Raw genomic sequence first — 15,920 nt, forward strand, 5'->3', positions numbered from 1 at the left:
AAATTAGGGAACATAAATTGGTTCGTACTGACCTGAACCTGGGGGAGGGGGGGGGGTCATTTCTGTTGTTTTTTTTTGTTTTTTTTTTTGTTTTTTTTTTCTTAAATATAATTTTTTAAGTATCGAATTGGTATTGAGCATTGGAAAAAAAAAGTTGGTATCGGTATCGAACTCAAAATTCTGGTATCGTGACATCACTACCCTATAGAGAACTTTCTATTAATCCATTGCCATTCCTGTAGATTAGAAATAATTCTATTATTATTGCTCTACAAATAAACTAGAGTTCCCAATACTTAGTATGGGATTGGGGATGCCATTTTTAGCTCTGTTAACAGCCTGTAGATGGTCACTTTCTGCAGAAGTGGCTTTAGGTCTTCCTTAGAAGCTCTGCAGCCACTGTTTCCTATTAAAACATGCTTCATTTGTCATTTTCATCTTTGTAAACATCTAGCGCAAAATAACTCGAACTCTGCTGGAACCAGTTTGACAAACAGTGGTCTACAGCAGCTCCATAACTCTAGTACTAATTTTGTTTTGTGGTGATGGTCGCCACGTGAGGCTGTGCCATTTTTAAGTTAGGGACCCACACTTTATCAAGAACCTTGATGTGGTGTGTGGACTTATGTCTTTTGATCAAATGTTAGTAGTAAATGGTGCTGAGAAGCAGATGGTCAGTTATAAGCATTGTGGACCTGCTATTTCTTCTCTTCATTAAGTAGTCTTGTGTATTGTTAAAGCGACTCTGTACCCACAATCTTTCCCCCCCAAACCACTTGTAACTTCAGATAGCTGCTTTTTCTCCAAGATCTGTCCTGGGGTCCGTTCGGCAGGTGATGCAGTTATTGTCCTAAAAAACAACTTTTAAACTTGCAGCCCTGTGCCAAACTGCCATGGCCTAGAGTATCTGTGCCCTAACTTTGCACCACCCCTCCGCCCTCCTCCCCACCCTCTTCATCATTAGGAATGGCACTGGATTTTTCCTATCCCTCTGCAGTGAACACTGCACAGGTGCAGTGAAGGTATAAGTGGTTTGGGGTGGGTAGATTGTGGGTACAGAGTCACTTTAAAGGGGTTATCCAGCGCTACAAGAAAATGGCCACTTTTGCCTCACTGTTGGCTACAGTTCAGATGTGGTTTGCAATTAGGCTCCACTTACTTAAATGGAACTAAGTTTCAAACCCCACACAATCTGGAGACAAGAGTGGTGCAAAAGTGGCCATGTTTTTGTAGCGCTGAATAACCCCTTTAAGTGCTGCGGAATCAGTTGGCGCTATATAATTAAAATTATTATTATTATTATTATACTTTAGCAATGTATTGTCTCCTTTACTTGATTCTTAAGGTGGTGCAGCTGCTCTTGAATAGCCATCTGTGTGTCTCTCTGTTGGAAGGCATATCCAAAGATCCCACAGACCCTAATTTTACCACACCTCTGCACTTAGCAGCAAAAAATGGCCATTGGGAGGTTGTCAGGTTGGTGGAATAATAATTTTTTCCTGTAGTCACTGTGGTACGCACTAAATAAAATTGCACTTGCTAGTATGCAGAATTCTAAATGTGTTTCTTTTCAGACTTCTCCTTAAATCTGGCATTGAGATTAACAAAGTGACAAAGATGGGCACTGCTTTACATGAGGCATCACTATGCGGAAAGACTGAAGTTGTTAAACTGCTAATAGAGGTAGGACTAAGAGTATAACACTAAGAACTGTACTCTGGTCGAGAGTGTCTGTGTTGTGTTTTTTTTTTTTTAATGAGTAATAGGTAATGCTGTTCTGTCTTTCTCTTCTAGAATGGCATTGATGTAAACATTCGGAACACATACAATCAGACCGCTTTGGATATTGTTAATCAATTCACCACAACCCATGCAAGCACAGACATCAAACAGCTTCTTAGAGGTAATTGTTCTTGTTATTGGAGTGTGACATGTAGAAATAAAGCTAATGGGATAGTTCCAATGGGAAGGTGTGTCATAAAACTATTTGCTTTCTCCATTGCAGAGGCATCTGGAATACTTAAAGTCCGGGCCCTCAAGGATTTCTGGAATGCTCATGATCCCACTGCTCTGAATATCAGGGCTGGAGATCTCATAACGGTAATTACTATGTTCTTCCTTCTGTTAGATGACACAGAAAGCCTTTTATATATTTCATGATGAAATTATTTGGCTACAGGTATTGGAGCAACATCAAGATGGCAGATGGAAAGGTCATATCCACGATGCACAGAAAGGAACTGATAGAGTGGGGTTCTTTCCTCCAGCAATTGTAGAGGTCATCAGTAAAAGGCTTGGTGAGAATTAGACTTGAGTATGACAACAAACTATAGAAGTAAACATAAGCCTTCTTTACATGATAATATTGTGTTTGTGTAAAACCACATCCATTGTCGGCAAAAAAACAAACAAAGGGTCCTATTTGAGGCTATGTTCAGACTCTGTATGACACCGGCCGTTCCATGACCTGGCTGGGTCACGGAACGGCCAGTGTCAGAAAAGATCATCCCGGCTGGTACTGCAGTTTATGATCTCTAGTGCCGCTGATTTTGTATGTGAGCGCATCCGTGCGCGCCCACATCCGAATTTCCAGCTGCTCACAATGGAGCATGTTGCTGGAGCCGTACGCTCCATTGTGTGAACTGACAGGTTCTCTGCAGCTGCTATTTAGTGAATAGCGGCCGCAGAAAACTGACATGAAAGTTTCTTGCGGCGCTGCTAGGGATCCCGGCTGGAGTGTATACTATGGGAGGCATTTATTAAGTCCGGCGTTTTTTACGCCGGACTTAAAAATGCCCCCGCAGCTCCGGCGGTACGGGGATTTATGTAGAGGCGGACTGCCTGTACATAAATCCTGTGCGCACCGGTGCGCACCGCCGAAAACCTACGCCAGCTGAGGACTGGAGTAGGTTTTCGGCGTACATTTGGGCGGAACGGATGATAAATCGCGCGGACTCTGAGTCCGCGCCCTCCGTTCCGCCCACTTTCCGCCCCCTTTCCGCCCCCTGGCGCACTCGGCGGAAAGTGCCGATTTGCGATTATTTTATTCGCAAATCGGCCATTTGCGTATAAAATAATACGCAAATCGGCACTTTCCGCCAAAAATCATCCGTCCGCCGGATGATACATGTGGCCCTATGTGTATACACTCTGGCCGGGATTCCCTCAGCCCTCAGCACAACGTAAGTTCCGTACTTATAACGGCTGATGCAACAACGGCCGTGATTAGTACGGAACTTACCTTGTGTGAACATAGCCTAATTGTGGATTCAGATCAGAAAAAAGATGGGGTGTGCATTGGGCCATAGAAACCAATATACTATACTGTCTAATTGTGACTGCAATTGTGAACAGTATGCAGACATGAGAGCACAGCTGTGTTAAGGAGGCGTTATACTAGAACGTTCATGTCTGACATGTACATGCCTCATTTTTCTTCATTAGGCTCTACTCTTTCCCGTAATACAATAACTTCTCAGCAGCGTTTGGCAAAGCCACTGCTACACGAGCCCAGCCATCACATTACAATAACTAATGCTGGAATAACTTCTGAGTACACTGGAGGTAAGTGAGCATACAGCGAGAATGGGATTCTTTAAGTCGTAAACTGCTGTTGACCATTCTCTTTCCATGTGCAATTCTAGCTGGTGATCGTCACAGTGTGGGCAGTGAGGGTAGCCTGGGCAGTGTCCGCAGTGCTGGAAGTGGCCAGAGCTGTGAAAGCGGTGGCCTGAGCTCCACTCTTCTCATAGAGAATGCCCAGGTAGCATTAATTGAAATTCTCCTGCTCATTGCTAAGTTTCTTTTAGTCTTGTGTTTTATTGGTTGCTTTGGTTCTTGTTTTTCAGAACCTACAGCATGGTGTTGAAGATCACCACAACAGGATATCAGTTGGTAAGGATGATCAGCATTATCTTTCCTGTTGAGCTTTTACATAATTATTATTTTTATATTCTATTTTCTGCTTATTACTAGTTTATTATTTTTGTGTATCATGATCTCTTCAGGCACAGCCCTTAGTCATATGTTGCATCCTGTTCACCCTGTGGATAAAGACCCAGGATCGTATATGCAAGGAAAGGTATGTACATAGAATCTTTTACAACCGGCACTCACATTACAGGATACTGTTCACAAAACTGTGAGAATGTAGCTGCTTTTAAACACATTTTTACAGAAATCAATGCTACAAACATATATAACCTTTTAGCTGCCAGGAGTTTTCGGAAATTCTATATTTCTGGTGGCCAGGAAAATTTACCATGACTTGACAGTTCATAGAATTGTGCTAGTCCTTTCTTGTTCTACCTGGAAATCTGTAAATAAGACACAACTGCATGTCTCTTTGTCGGCATATCCTCTATACCGTTCCTTGAAATTTTCCAGTGTTTTATAAGGAGAATGGTAATGCCTGGTTGTCAGTTTATCTGTGCATTCCCTGGAGGAATAACAGTGGAACAGTGTAAAGCAGAGTTTAAATAAAAGGTGCTCCAAAATTATTTGTACACTGGAAATGCAAGTAATATATTTACTAAAACACGCATGACCATTTTGTTAGAAAACGCATACAATAGATTTTTATTTGATTTGTGATTATTTTTATACTTTTGTGATGCTTTATCTGAGAGCATAGTGGTGGTTGGTGGCCTAGACAACAAGCTATTAACAATGGGAGGGAAAGAGTGGGCAAATCAGAAGGAGGAGGCGAGTTTTTTAAGTGAATGTATTTGTGAAATTATCTTACTTGACAAAACCTGCAAGTTTACCTATGTTATGTGAATACCCCTTTGAGTGTTTTTGGGCATTTCCACAGAATGCCACACATGAGTACAACTCATCAAAAACCTTGAAACCAAAGTGGCACCAATCTAAAAGTGCAGTGTCAATAGGTAACACATTACATGATAGAAAAGGTACAATACATGCAAGTCTTATTATTTAAAAAAAAAAAAAGCATCATCTGTGATAACCACATAAAGTAAAACATTACAAAAAGCACTTTTACAGAAAAAAAAAAATCAGAGAGCAATGAGGCTTGGCACCTGTTCAGTTAGAGACTTAGGGCCCTATTACACGGGACGATTATCGTGCGAAAAATCATTCGAATTTAAACGATAATCGTTCTGTGTAATTACAGGCAACGATCGAAAAATCGTTCGTGTGTCGTTGATTTAGATCTGAACCTAAAATTATTGTTAATCGATCGCTGTAATTCCACTTTCGTTCACCCAAGTTCCGCATTTTTTCACTAATCGTTCAGTGTAATAGCACATTGCCCATTGTTTTCCTGAGATCAAAAGGAATAAACTATCGCAATAACGATCGTATCTAATGACCATCGTTCTGTGTAATATGGTGAACGATTTCAGGTTAATGATAAACACTCTCGTTTGCGATCATTTATCGTTAAAAATAGCTCCATTAAATAGGACCCTTAAAGAGCATTAACCCCTTAACGACATCGGGCGTAAATTTACGCCCTGATGCCGGTAAGGGAGTTCAGAGCGGGGACGCGCGGCGACCCTGCTCTGAACCGCGGCAGTCCCGGGTGCCACTTGTAGCCCGGGACCGCTGGTATTAGCGGGCACGGTCCGACATCCCTGGTGTCTAGTGGGGAGATCGCTCCTCCGGGATGTTATCCCAGGGAGAGCGATCTCCATAACTGAAGCCGGCCGGGGACCGCTCCAAGATGGCGCCGTCCCCGGCTCGGCACTCGTTTACTTCTGGCTGCAGCAGCCGGAAGTAAACGAGTGCCTATCTCATGGATCTCTGCAGCATATCTATGCTGCAGAGATCTCAATGAGAGATCAAAGCACTTATACTAGAAGTCCCCTAGGGGGGCTTCTAGTATAAGTGTAAAAGTAAAAAAAAAAGTGTCATTATTAGTAAAAAGCCCCCTCCCCTAATAAAAGTCTGAATCACCCCCCTTTTCCCAGGTTATAAATAAAAGTAAATAAATAAATAAACATGTTTGCTATCGCCGCGTGCGTAATCGCCCAAACTATTAATTAATCACATTCCTGATCTCGCACGGTAAACAGCGTAAGCGCAAAAAAATCCCAAAGTGCAAAATTGTGCATTTTTGGTCGCATCAAATCCAGAGAAAATGTAATAAAAAGCGATGAAAAAGTCGTATATGCGCAATCAAGGTACCGATAGAAAGAACATATCATGGCGCAAAAAATGACACCTCACGCAGCCCCATAGACCAAAGGATAAAAGCGCTATAAGCCTGGGAATGGAGCAGTTTTAAGTGTCGTATACTTGTTGACAATGGTTTAAATTTTTTACAGGCCATCAGATACAATATAAGTTATACATGTTATATATCGTTTTAATCGTAACGACTTGAGGAACATATATAACAAGTCAGTTTTACCCCAGGGCGAATGGCGTAAAAATACATTTCCCCCAAATAAACAAAATGCGTTTTTTTTTTTTCAATTTCACCACACTTTGAATTTTTTTCTGGTTTCGCAGTGTACCAGATTCAGACTGTCATTGCAAAGTACAATTAGTGACGCAAAAAATAAGGGCTCATGTGGGTCTCTAAGGAGGAAAAACCGAAAACGCAAAAATCGAAATTGGCTCTGTCCTTAAGGGGTTAAAGGCATTATCCAATGCTACAAAAACATGGCCACTTTCTTCCAGAGACAGCACAACTCGTGCCTCCAGTTTGGGTGTAGGTTTTGTAATTCAGTTCCATTTAAGTGCATAGAGCTTAATTTTAAACCCCACCTGAACTGAAGAGTGGTGCTGTCTCTGGAAGAAAAGTGGCCATGTTTTTCTAACACTGGATAACCCCTTTAAATAAACAATAGAAAAGGGAGAACCTGTAGTACACTTGGGTTCTTCAGAACCCTAATGTTCTGCATTTGAATAGCGGTGGCTAAAGAAGTTGAATGCAGCCCTAGGGAGTTCTTGGAGTCCTTAGGGCTGCTTCAAACTTTAGCCACTTGTAATCAAATGCAAAGTGTTCGGCTGTATTAGATTAGGGAGAATGTTTTTGTTCCGTGGTATGGAGCTCCGCCACTATAGAACTTAGCATTGTCAACTGCCATTCAGTCTCACTTACTGAATGTTGACAAGGACTGGAGGCAGATTTGCCCGCAGGGGATGGGCCTGAGTTAGATACAGAGCACAGAATATACGTTTGACAATTTGTTTGATTGGACAAATGAAGCGCTCGTAATAAAATTGTCTAACTTGGAGACTATGGACTTTTGGGCAGTACTGTCCCCAAGATATAGGATAAATGTTGGTATCATAACTCACTATGATGGAGGCATGATACGAACATTTAGCTGATATCTGTCAACATTCAGTAAGTGAGATAGAATGGTAGCTGTCAGTGCTAAGTTATGTTGTGACGGAGCTCCAGACCAATGAAAAGTCCTCCTGGCAGTCCTGAGATCTTCAGCAGCCTGATTTGTTAATGCACTGGTACATGACGAGGATAACGCGGCTTACACATTGGTTATGGATAGCTTTATTGATAGATGTTTCTGATGTTTGCACCATAGCCTCTCTGAACCAGTACCAAGCCTTGGCGTGCAACCCAGTTTTTCCTGTAATAGTGGTTTTTGAAATGTTCAACTTTATGTGGTTACCACAGATGACGTATATGTTTTTATTAGCAAGTGTTTGTGATTTTAATTGTACTTGTGTTTGTCGGTCTGAGAGAGAGGAATATATCTCCTAAATGTGTACTTGCCCTACAATGAATAGAGCGCTCAGCACACCTGGCTGACCACTGCTGCCTGCGCGCCATTCATTCTCTATGGAGACACCGAACACTTCTAAGTTGATTGCTGGGAAGCATTCGGCGGCCCCATACTGGATGAATGGAAAGCAGGCACGTTGAGCACTCCATTCATTGCCATACAATTGCGTCCCCATTCTCGCGATTCGTGGGGGCCCCAGTGGTTATCCTAATCTATGGATAGGTGATAACAAGCTGAGATGGGAATACTCCTTTAAATCAAGCTCCCATCCATTGTGGGAGTGACAAATTTACCTATGCCAAAATACAATGTAGCAGGTAGCTAAACTGAGCTACCACAGTGGCCTGGTTGGTATGGCCTTGTCTGATTCCATCAGCAACCAGGAAACTGAGAATGCAGCTCTGGGCTATTATACAGGTTATCAATGAGGATTAGTACAAGATAAGTAAAACAATGTATTTAACCTTCACATAGAACAATGTTTCCGCGCTCCCACTGTTCCAAACAGTTGGGGAAGCCACAGGTTGGGGATCACTGATGTAAATTATAGCTAGGTTTAACATAATCTGAATATATCAGTGCAGTATTGCATTCTGGGTAAATATGCCATATATTATACATATTGCATTCTTTGTTTTACCTGTAGGATGGGGAGCTTATCTATTGCTGGCTTCGTAGTTTTCAGTTGGACATGTATGTTGGGAACTTTTTATCTGCCGGCTATGACCTTTCAACAATCAGCCGGATGACTCCAGAGGTAAGGAAAATGAAGCAATAACAGGTTCAGCTACAAAACGTTATCTATCTGCATCCATCTGTTTTAAGTACTCCATTGTTTCCATTGTTTCTGTAGGATCTCACAGCAATTGGTGTAACAAAACCTGGGCACAGAAAAAAGATTTCGACTGAGATTGGCAGGCTGAGTGTTGCAGATGGACTTCCTCAAAAAACACCTGTGAGAGTTTTCTTTAATCTATCTATCCGTGCTGGAAATCTATTGCACAAACCAACCAAATGCTTTTTGTTAGTTTTTTTTTTTGCAGTTTGTAGCACCTTGTGGAACCTAACAGGGGTTATATTCTGTGTTTTATAGCAATAGAGATGCATTTCATGGTACAATATTGTTGATGTGTTTTTGTTTTGTTTTTTTCTCCATCTGACCCAAAATTTCTTAGGACTTCTGAAGACTGCAGAATTTGCTGTTTACATAATTTTGGTGCCTAACTTCTGCAGTTTTTCACCGTCCTCTATATGAGCACAAATTCAGACTCTAGACCAGATTCCCTAAATGCAATAGGGTGTTTGTGCCTCTGCACACTTCATTCTGACACTAGATGGTGACTAGACTGGTCACTGCTGTTAATCTCTTTGGTATTGACATGTTGTGGGACTGTTGTTGCACCTACACTACCTCAATCACCACTACAGGGGCTGGTGCCCTACCCAGGAGTTTACTGTATACTGTGTTTCTTTAACCCCTTAACGACATCGGGCGTAAACTTACGCCCTGGCGCCATGGTACTTAGCGCATCAGGGCGTAAATTTACGCCCGATGTTTCCCCGATCGCTGCGTGTTCACACACAGCGGTCGGGGAAGATGGCCTGCTATAAATCATAGCAGGCCATCATAGCTTCACGGCACGGGGGGGTGGTTAACACCCCCCGTGCTTACGATCGCTGCTATAGGCTGATCAATTCAGATCAGCCAATAGCGGCGATCGGAACCTTTCCGGGTCATCGGTGACCCGATGACCCGGAAAAAAAATGGCGGTCGGTGCTGTCCGAGGACGGCACCGACCGCCATTACTGTAAAAAGTAATGTTGATCGCCGTGCCACCGGCCCAATCGCCGTGAACGGCCGGCCGGCCGTTCACGGCGATCAGGCCGGTGGCACGGCGATCAGAGTCCCACAAAATAGTAAATACCTGCCCTGGACCCCTCAGCTAGGTAGCCGAGGGGTCCAGAGCAGGTATTTGTACATTACTCACCTGTCCCGGGCTCCTGATCGGCGTCTTCCGGGTTCGCGGCGTCCTCCGTCATTCCGTTCGGTCTTCGGGTCTTTCCGGCGGTCCTCGTCGTCTTCTTTCGGCTATTTTCGGCTCCAGCCTCGTCATTTTCCGGATTTTGCGCTCTGCTGCCCCCTAGCGGCTGATATGTGTAATACACTTATCAGCAGCTACAGGGATATTCAGAATATAAAAAAAAAATTATTTTTTTTTCCCAAATTTTTTTTTTCTATTTTCCGCACCCTATCGCCGCTGAGTGTTGATCAGCATCGCACGAAAGTGCGCTGCTAATCAGCAACTCCTCCTTTTTGGCGTAGGGTGTTTTTTTTCTATATTCTACTGCCACGGTCTGCTTATAAGTGCCGCACATTGCGGCATTTATCAGCAACTCCTTTGTTGGCGTAGGTTTTTTTTTTTATACTTACTGTAAAAAAACACGTAAAAAACACTACATTACACCACACTACATTGAATAAAGTTTGACACTACACCACTACATACCCCATATACTAGTCCCCGTATAAAGATGGCCCCCAGGGTGTTTTCGGCGTCAGAGGGATACGTTATTATTGCCTCCGACACCAAAACAGCCAGTGAGGATGAATGGGGGGGATCGTTCTTTCCTCCATTCATCCTCATCATCCTCATCATCATCCAGTGACGTGTCTGGGAGTAGCGTAGCGTACGCTGCCCCCCAGACACGTCTTTTCCGCCAGTACCGTCCCAATAAGAGATGACGGCATGGTGTGAAATTCTACACACTCTGTGACAGTACCTCAGGGTACACTTACAGATTTCGGGTACGTGCAAACTGCGGAATGGCGAAGGATAACCCTTTGTGCATTCCGCAGCTGGCACCCACCGGCGGACTGATGCGGGCGCATGTCTCCACCCGTGTCATAGACTCCATTCTATGCACGGGCGGAATCCGTCGTCCATCCAAAGAATGAACACGTTGGACGGAGAGCGGAATCCGCCCGTGCATAGAATGGAGTCTATGACACGTGTGGAGACGTGCGCCTGCATCAGTCCGCCGGTGGGTGCCAGCTGTGGAATGCACGAAGGGTTATCTGTCGCGATTCCGCAGTGTGCACGTACCCTTAGAGTGTATGTAGGAAGGGACACCCGAATCCAGCCCCCAGATGCCCCCTTCCCCCCCATCCTTGGAGTTAGTGGGGAGATCGTCCGGGAACTGATCTTCCCACTGCTGGATAAAGGTCACCACCTGTACGGGGATAACTTTTATACCAGCACCCCCTCTTCCAGTCCCTCGCTGCCCTGTAGCTTGCGGCACGATCTGAACATATCAGAAGTAGTAATAGCGCCCTAATATTTAGCAGCCATGGAGCGGACCCAGCGCTTCTGGATATGAAGGACCCCGTATCGCACCAGGACAACATTCTCCAGGTGACGTCCCCCACACTGGAGAAAGGGAGACCCCAGAAGAAGTGCAGAGTGTGGGGTAACAGGGGGATCAGGAAGGACACCATTTTCCCGTGTGACACCTGTCCTGATCCCCCCGGCCTCTGGATCGCTTCAAGGCGTACCACACGTCAATGGGGTTCTACATTATCTAAATTCTGTCCCTTATTCCTATTTCAGGGGTCACGTTGATCCGGGGATTATTCTGATCGCCATTATGGAGTCAGGAAGGAATTTTTCCCCTGTGATGAGGCTACTGTCGTCTGCCTCACGAGGGTTTTTTGCCTTCCTCTGGATCAACACAGGTTGAGTTTGATGGACACCTGTCATTTCCAACCTTATAAACTAATAATTGGCCTAATACCCCCAAATAAATTAGAATTGTCCCTTTTCCCCAGCTAAGCAGGTATGGCCGCCATTCCCATTAGAGGATGCCATGATGCAATTACAAAGCCTCTGTGCGGCCAGGACAGTAGAAACCCCCCACAAGTGACCCCATTCTGGAAACTACACCCCATAAGGAATCTAACAAGGGGTGCAGCGGGGATATGGCCCCCTGGTGACGGCCACATTTGGGACGGGAAAATGAAAAAAATTGTATTTTTTATTTTCTCGGCACATGTTCTACGTAAGTGCCCGTCACCAGTGGGGTCCATATGCTCACTGCACCCCTTGTTAGATTCCTTATGGGGTGTAGTTTCCAGAATAGGGTCACTTGTCGGGGGTTTCTACTGTCCTGGCAGCACAGGAGCTTTGTAATTGCGACATGGCCTCCATCCTCCATTCCAGCCTCTAAATGGCGCTCTGTCCCTTTGGTGACTTGCCCTGTGCCCATATGGCACATTATGCCCACATGTGGGGTATTTTCGTACTCAGGGGACACTACCCTACACGTTTTGTGTTCAATTCTTTTTTAACCCCTTGTGGAAATGGAAAAAAATCAAGGCTAGACCAACATTTAGTGTAATTTTTGTAAAATTTTTACTCTAAATTATTAATCTTGTCATGTTTTTTCATTTTCACAAGGGGTTAAAAGATAAAAAAAAAACATTTAATGTGTAGAGCAATTTCCCCTGAGTACGGAAATACCCCACATGTGGACATAAAGCGCCATGCGGGTGCAGGGTAAGCCTCCGAAGGGAAGAAGCGCCATTTGGTTTTTGAAGGCTGGATTTGGATGGAATGGATTTCGAGGGGCCATATTGCATTCAAAAGGCCCCTGTGTTGCCAAGACAGTTGAAACCCCCCACAAGTGACCCCATTATGGAAACTGCACCCCTCAAGGAATGTAACAAGGGGTGTAGTGAGCATATGGACCCCACTGGTGACGGACACAAATGTGGAACAATGTGGCGTGAAAATGAAATATTACATTTTTTACACTATAATGTTGGTTTAGCCTTGAATATATCATTTTCACAAGGGGTTAAAAGAGGAGAAAAAAAACAAAATGTGTAGCGCAATTTCCCCCGAGTCCGTAAATACCCCACATGTGGACATAAAGCGCCATGTGGGCGCAGGGCAAGCCTCCGAAGGGAAGGAGCGCCATTTCGTTTTTGAAGGCTGGATTTGGATGGAATGGATTTTGAGGGGCCATGTTGCATTCAAAAGGCCTCTGTGTTGCCAAGACAGTTGAAACCCCCCACAAGTGACCCCATTATGGAAACTACACCCCTCAAGGAATGTAACAAGGGGTGTAGTGAGCATATGGACCCCACTGGTGACGGGCACAAATGTGGAACAATGTGGCGTGAAAATGAAATATTACATTTTTTACACTATAATGTTGGTTTAGCCTTGAATTTATCATTTTCACAAGGGGTTAAAAGAGAAAAAAAACACACAATATATGTAGAGCAATTTCCCCCGAGTCCGTAAATACCCCACATGTAGACATAAAGCGTCATGTGGGCGCAGGGCAAGCCTCCGAAGGGAAGGAGCGCCATTTGGATTTTGGAGGTTGGATTTGGCTAGAATGGATGATGAACGCCATGTCGCATTTACAGAGCCCTCGTGCTGCCAGGACAGTGGAAACCCCCCACAAGTGACCCCATTCTGGAAACTGCACCCCTCAAGGAATCTAACAAGGGGTGCAGTGAGGATATGAACCCCTTGATGACGGGCACATTTGTGCCATGAAAGTGAAAAAATGAAATTTTTCCCTTTCACGTCACATTGTTCCACATTTGTGCCCGTCACCAGTGGGGTCCATATGCTCACTGAACCCCTTGTTAGATTCCTTGAGGGGTGTAGTTTCCAGAATGGAATCACTTGTGGGGGGTTTCCAGTGTCTTGGCAGCACGAGGGCTCTGTAAATGCGACATGGCCCTTGAAATCCTTTTCAGTGAAATTCAGCTTCCAAAAGCCAATTGGCGCTCCTTCCCTTTGGAGGCTCGTCCTGCGCCCCCTTGGCACTTTATCGCCACATGTGGGGTATTTCTGTACTCGGGAGAAACTGCGCTACACATTTTTTGTCTTTTTTTGCCTCTTATCCCTTTAAGAAAATGAAAAATTGAAGGCTAGAACAACGTTTTAGTGTAAAAAAATAAATTTTTCTTTTTTCACGCCATATTGTTCGGAAAATCTGTGAAGCACCTGTGGGGTCCAGATGCTCACCGCACCCCTTGTTACATTCCTTGATGGGTGTAGTTTTCTAAATGGTGTCCCTTTAGGGGTGTTTTTTAGGTTTTGACACCCCAGAGCCTCTGCCAACCTGAAGTGGTACAGTCAAAAATGACCAAATATAACGGAGGCGTTGAAATTCACTAGGCGCTCCCTTATATCTGAGGCTTGTGGTTGCGTCAAATAGCGCAATAGGGTCACATATGGGGTATTTCTATAAACTGCAGAAACAGGGCAATAATTATTGGGGTGCATTTCTCTGGTAATAGGTTTATAATTATGAAAAATATTGGATTACAATAAAATCTCTGCACAGAAAATTAAAATTTTCAAATTCCTTACACACTTCGCTTTTATTTCTGTGACTCCCCTAAAGGGTTAAAACACTTTCTGGATGTGCTTTTGCAGAGTTTGGGGGGTGCAGTTTCTGAAATGGGGTGCTTTGTGGGGCTTTCTAACATACAGGCCCCTCAAATACACTTTAAACCTGAACAGGTCCCTAAAAATATCTGATTTTGAAATTTTACTGAAAATTTGGAAATTTGCTGCTAATGTTTTAAGCTTCCTATCGTCTAAAAAAAATGAAAGATAGTTTAATAAATGCCGCCAACATAAAGTAGACATGTTGCTAATGCTATTTAATATATAATTTATGTGGTATAACCACTTTCTGTATACGCAAAAAAGTTTCAAAGTTGGAAAAATGCATTTTTTCACATTTTTTCACATTATTTGGTTTTTTTTCATAAAGATTTGTTATGAGTATCGACTCCAATTTACCAGAAATGTAAAGTACAATATGTCACGAGAAAACAATCTCAGAATCAGCCGGATAGGTAAAAGCATCCCGAAGGTATTAATGACTAAAGTGACACTGGTCATATTCATAAAATTTGTCTCTGTCATTAAGGCCATTTCAGGCTCTGTCCTTAAGGGGTTAAAGTATGTCTGGCTCTGTAACTGGAAGAAAAAGCTCATACAACTATAATATCTAACATATGTATCTACCCTTTACTGATCATCAAAATCACTTTTACCCAGCCTTCAAGCTAAATAGATTGTGTACTCCTGATTCAGATGAACATCAGCAAAATAGTGTTTAGTGGTAGGCTTTTACGTTTATAAGTTTGTTGTGTCATGGCATCCCTGTTGGTGTTTCATATTCAGTTTGCCTGTGCTGAGTTATCTAGATTGCAACCAGAAATTTAAAGGTGAACTATCAGAAGATTTGTGCAAACGGACCTGCTGATATCCCCCTGCCGCTGTGTACCTTTCTGGCACCAGTCTTCCTTTTTGTTTACTCCTAGGTCCTGCTGTTCTGGAGAAGTATAATCTAAAGCAAATATGCAAATCAGCTAGTAGTTAGGAGCACTGATGGTGCTCTTCCCCCCCCCCCCCCCCCCCCCCCCCCGCTTTTAAAAAAATCTGAAACCTTCCAGTACTTATCAGCTGCTGTATGTACTGCATGAAATGTTGTTTTATTTTCAGTCTGACAAAGTGCTCTCTGCTGACATCTCTGGCCGAGATAGGAACTGTCCATAACAGGAGAGGTTTTCTATGGGGATTCATAGAAAACCAAGACAGAGTTCCTGTCTCAGGCAGAGATGTCAGCAGAGAGCACTGTGTCAGACTGAAAATAAAACATTTCCTGCATGACATACAGCAGCTAATAAAGTATGGGAAGACTTGATATTTTTTTAATAGAAGTAAATTACAAATCTATATAACTTTCTGATGTCAGTTGACTGGATAACCCCTTTAAACTGGGACCTAGGGAAAAAAAGAAGACTGGCACCAGAAAGATGAGGTATGCAGGTTGCACAAACCTGCTCATGGTTTTCCTTTAACAAGTGCTGAAAGAAGCTTTGCTTTAAATGACCATATTTTACCATACCTGTAACATTATTGCTCAATCATTTTTTAGGATATTCTGCTTGTTCTGTGTATTGAAAGCTGCTTTTCCCATATACTCATTTAGGTGGATCTGTGGGATTGGCTTTCTCAGCTGGGACTCCCTGAATATCATAAGCAGCTATCAGAGAATGGATATGAATCTCTTAGCAGTGTGACAGAACTGACGTGGGAGGACCTGCAGGAGATTGGAATTCACAGACTAGGTAAAAAAAAAAAAAAAAAAAAAAGTTTG

The 15,920-nt window shown here is 43.4% G+C and overlaps 1 protein-coding gene across 3 annotated transcripts in view; it reads left to right on the forward strand.

The window, feature by feature from the left end:
• The window catches only part of CASKIN2 (CASK interacting protein 2), a 46,493-nt gene that overhangs the window by 20,644 nt on the left and 9,929 nt on the right, over positions 1–15,920 (forward strand). For all 3 annotated transcript variants that reach the window (XM_069953945.1, XM_069953944.1, XM_069953946.1), the window contains exons 7-18: positions 1,346–1,476; positions 1,575–1,683; positions 1,795–1,903; positions 2,006–2,100; positions 2,180–2,297; positions 3,445–3,564; positions 3,645–3,763; positions 3,849–3,894; positions 4,008–4,081; positions 8,371–8,481; positions 8,578–8,679; positions 15,753–15,891. In XM_069953945.1, coding sequence (XP_069810046.1) covers positions 1,346–1,476; positions 1,575–1,683; positions 1,795–1,903; positions 2,006–2,100; positions 2,180–2,297; positions 3,445–3,564; positions 3,645–3,763; positions 3,849–3,894; positions 4,008–4,081; positions 8,371–8,481; positions 8,578–8,679; positions 15,753–15,891 — 1,273 coding nt within the window. The remainder of the gene's footprint in view (positions 1–1,345; positions 1,477–1,574; positions 1,684–1,794; positions 1,904–2,005; positions 2,101–2,179; positions 2,298–3,444; positions 3,565–3,644; positions 3,764–3,848; positions 3,895–4,007; positions 4,082–8,370; positions 8,482–8,577; positions 8,680–15,752; positions 15,892–15,920) is intronic.

The sequence above is a fragment of the Dendropsophus ebraccatus genome, chromosome 14 (genome assembly GCF_027789765.1).
Source record: "Dendropsophus ebraccatus isolate aDenEbr1 chromosome 14, aDenEbr1.pat, whole genome shotgun sequence".
Lineage (NCBI taxonomy): Eukaryota > Metazoa > Chordata > Amphibia > Anura > Hylidae > Dendropsophus > Dendropsophus ebraccatus.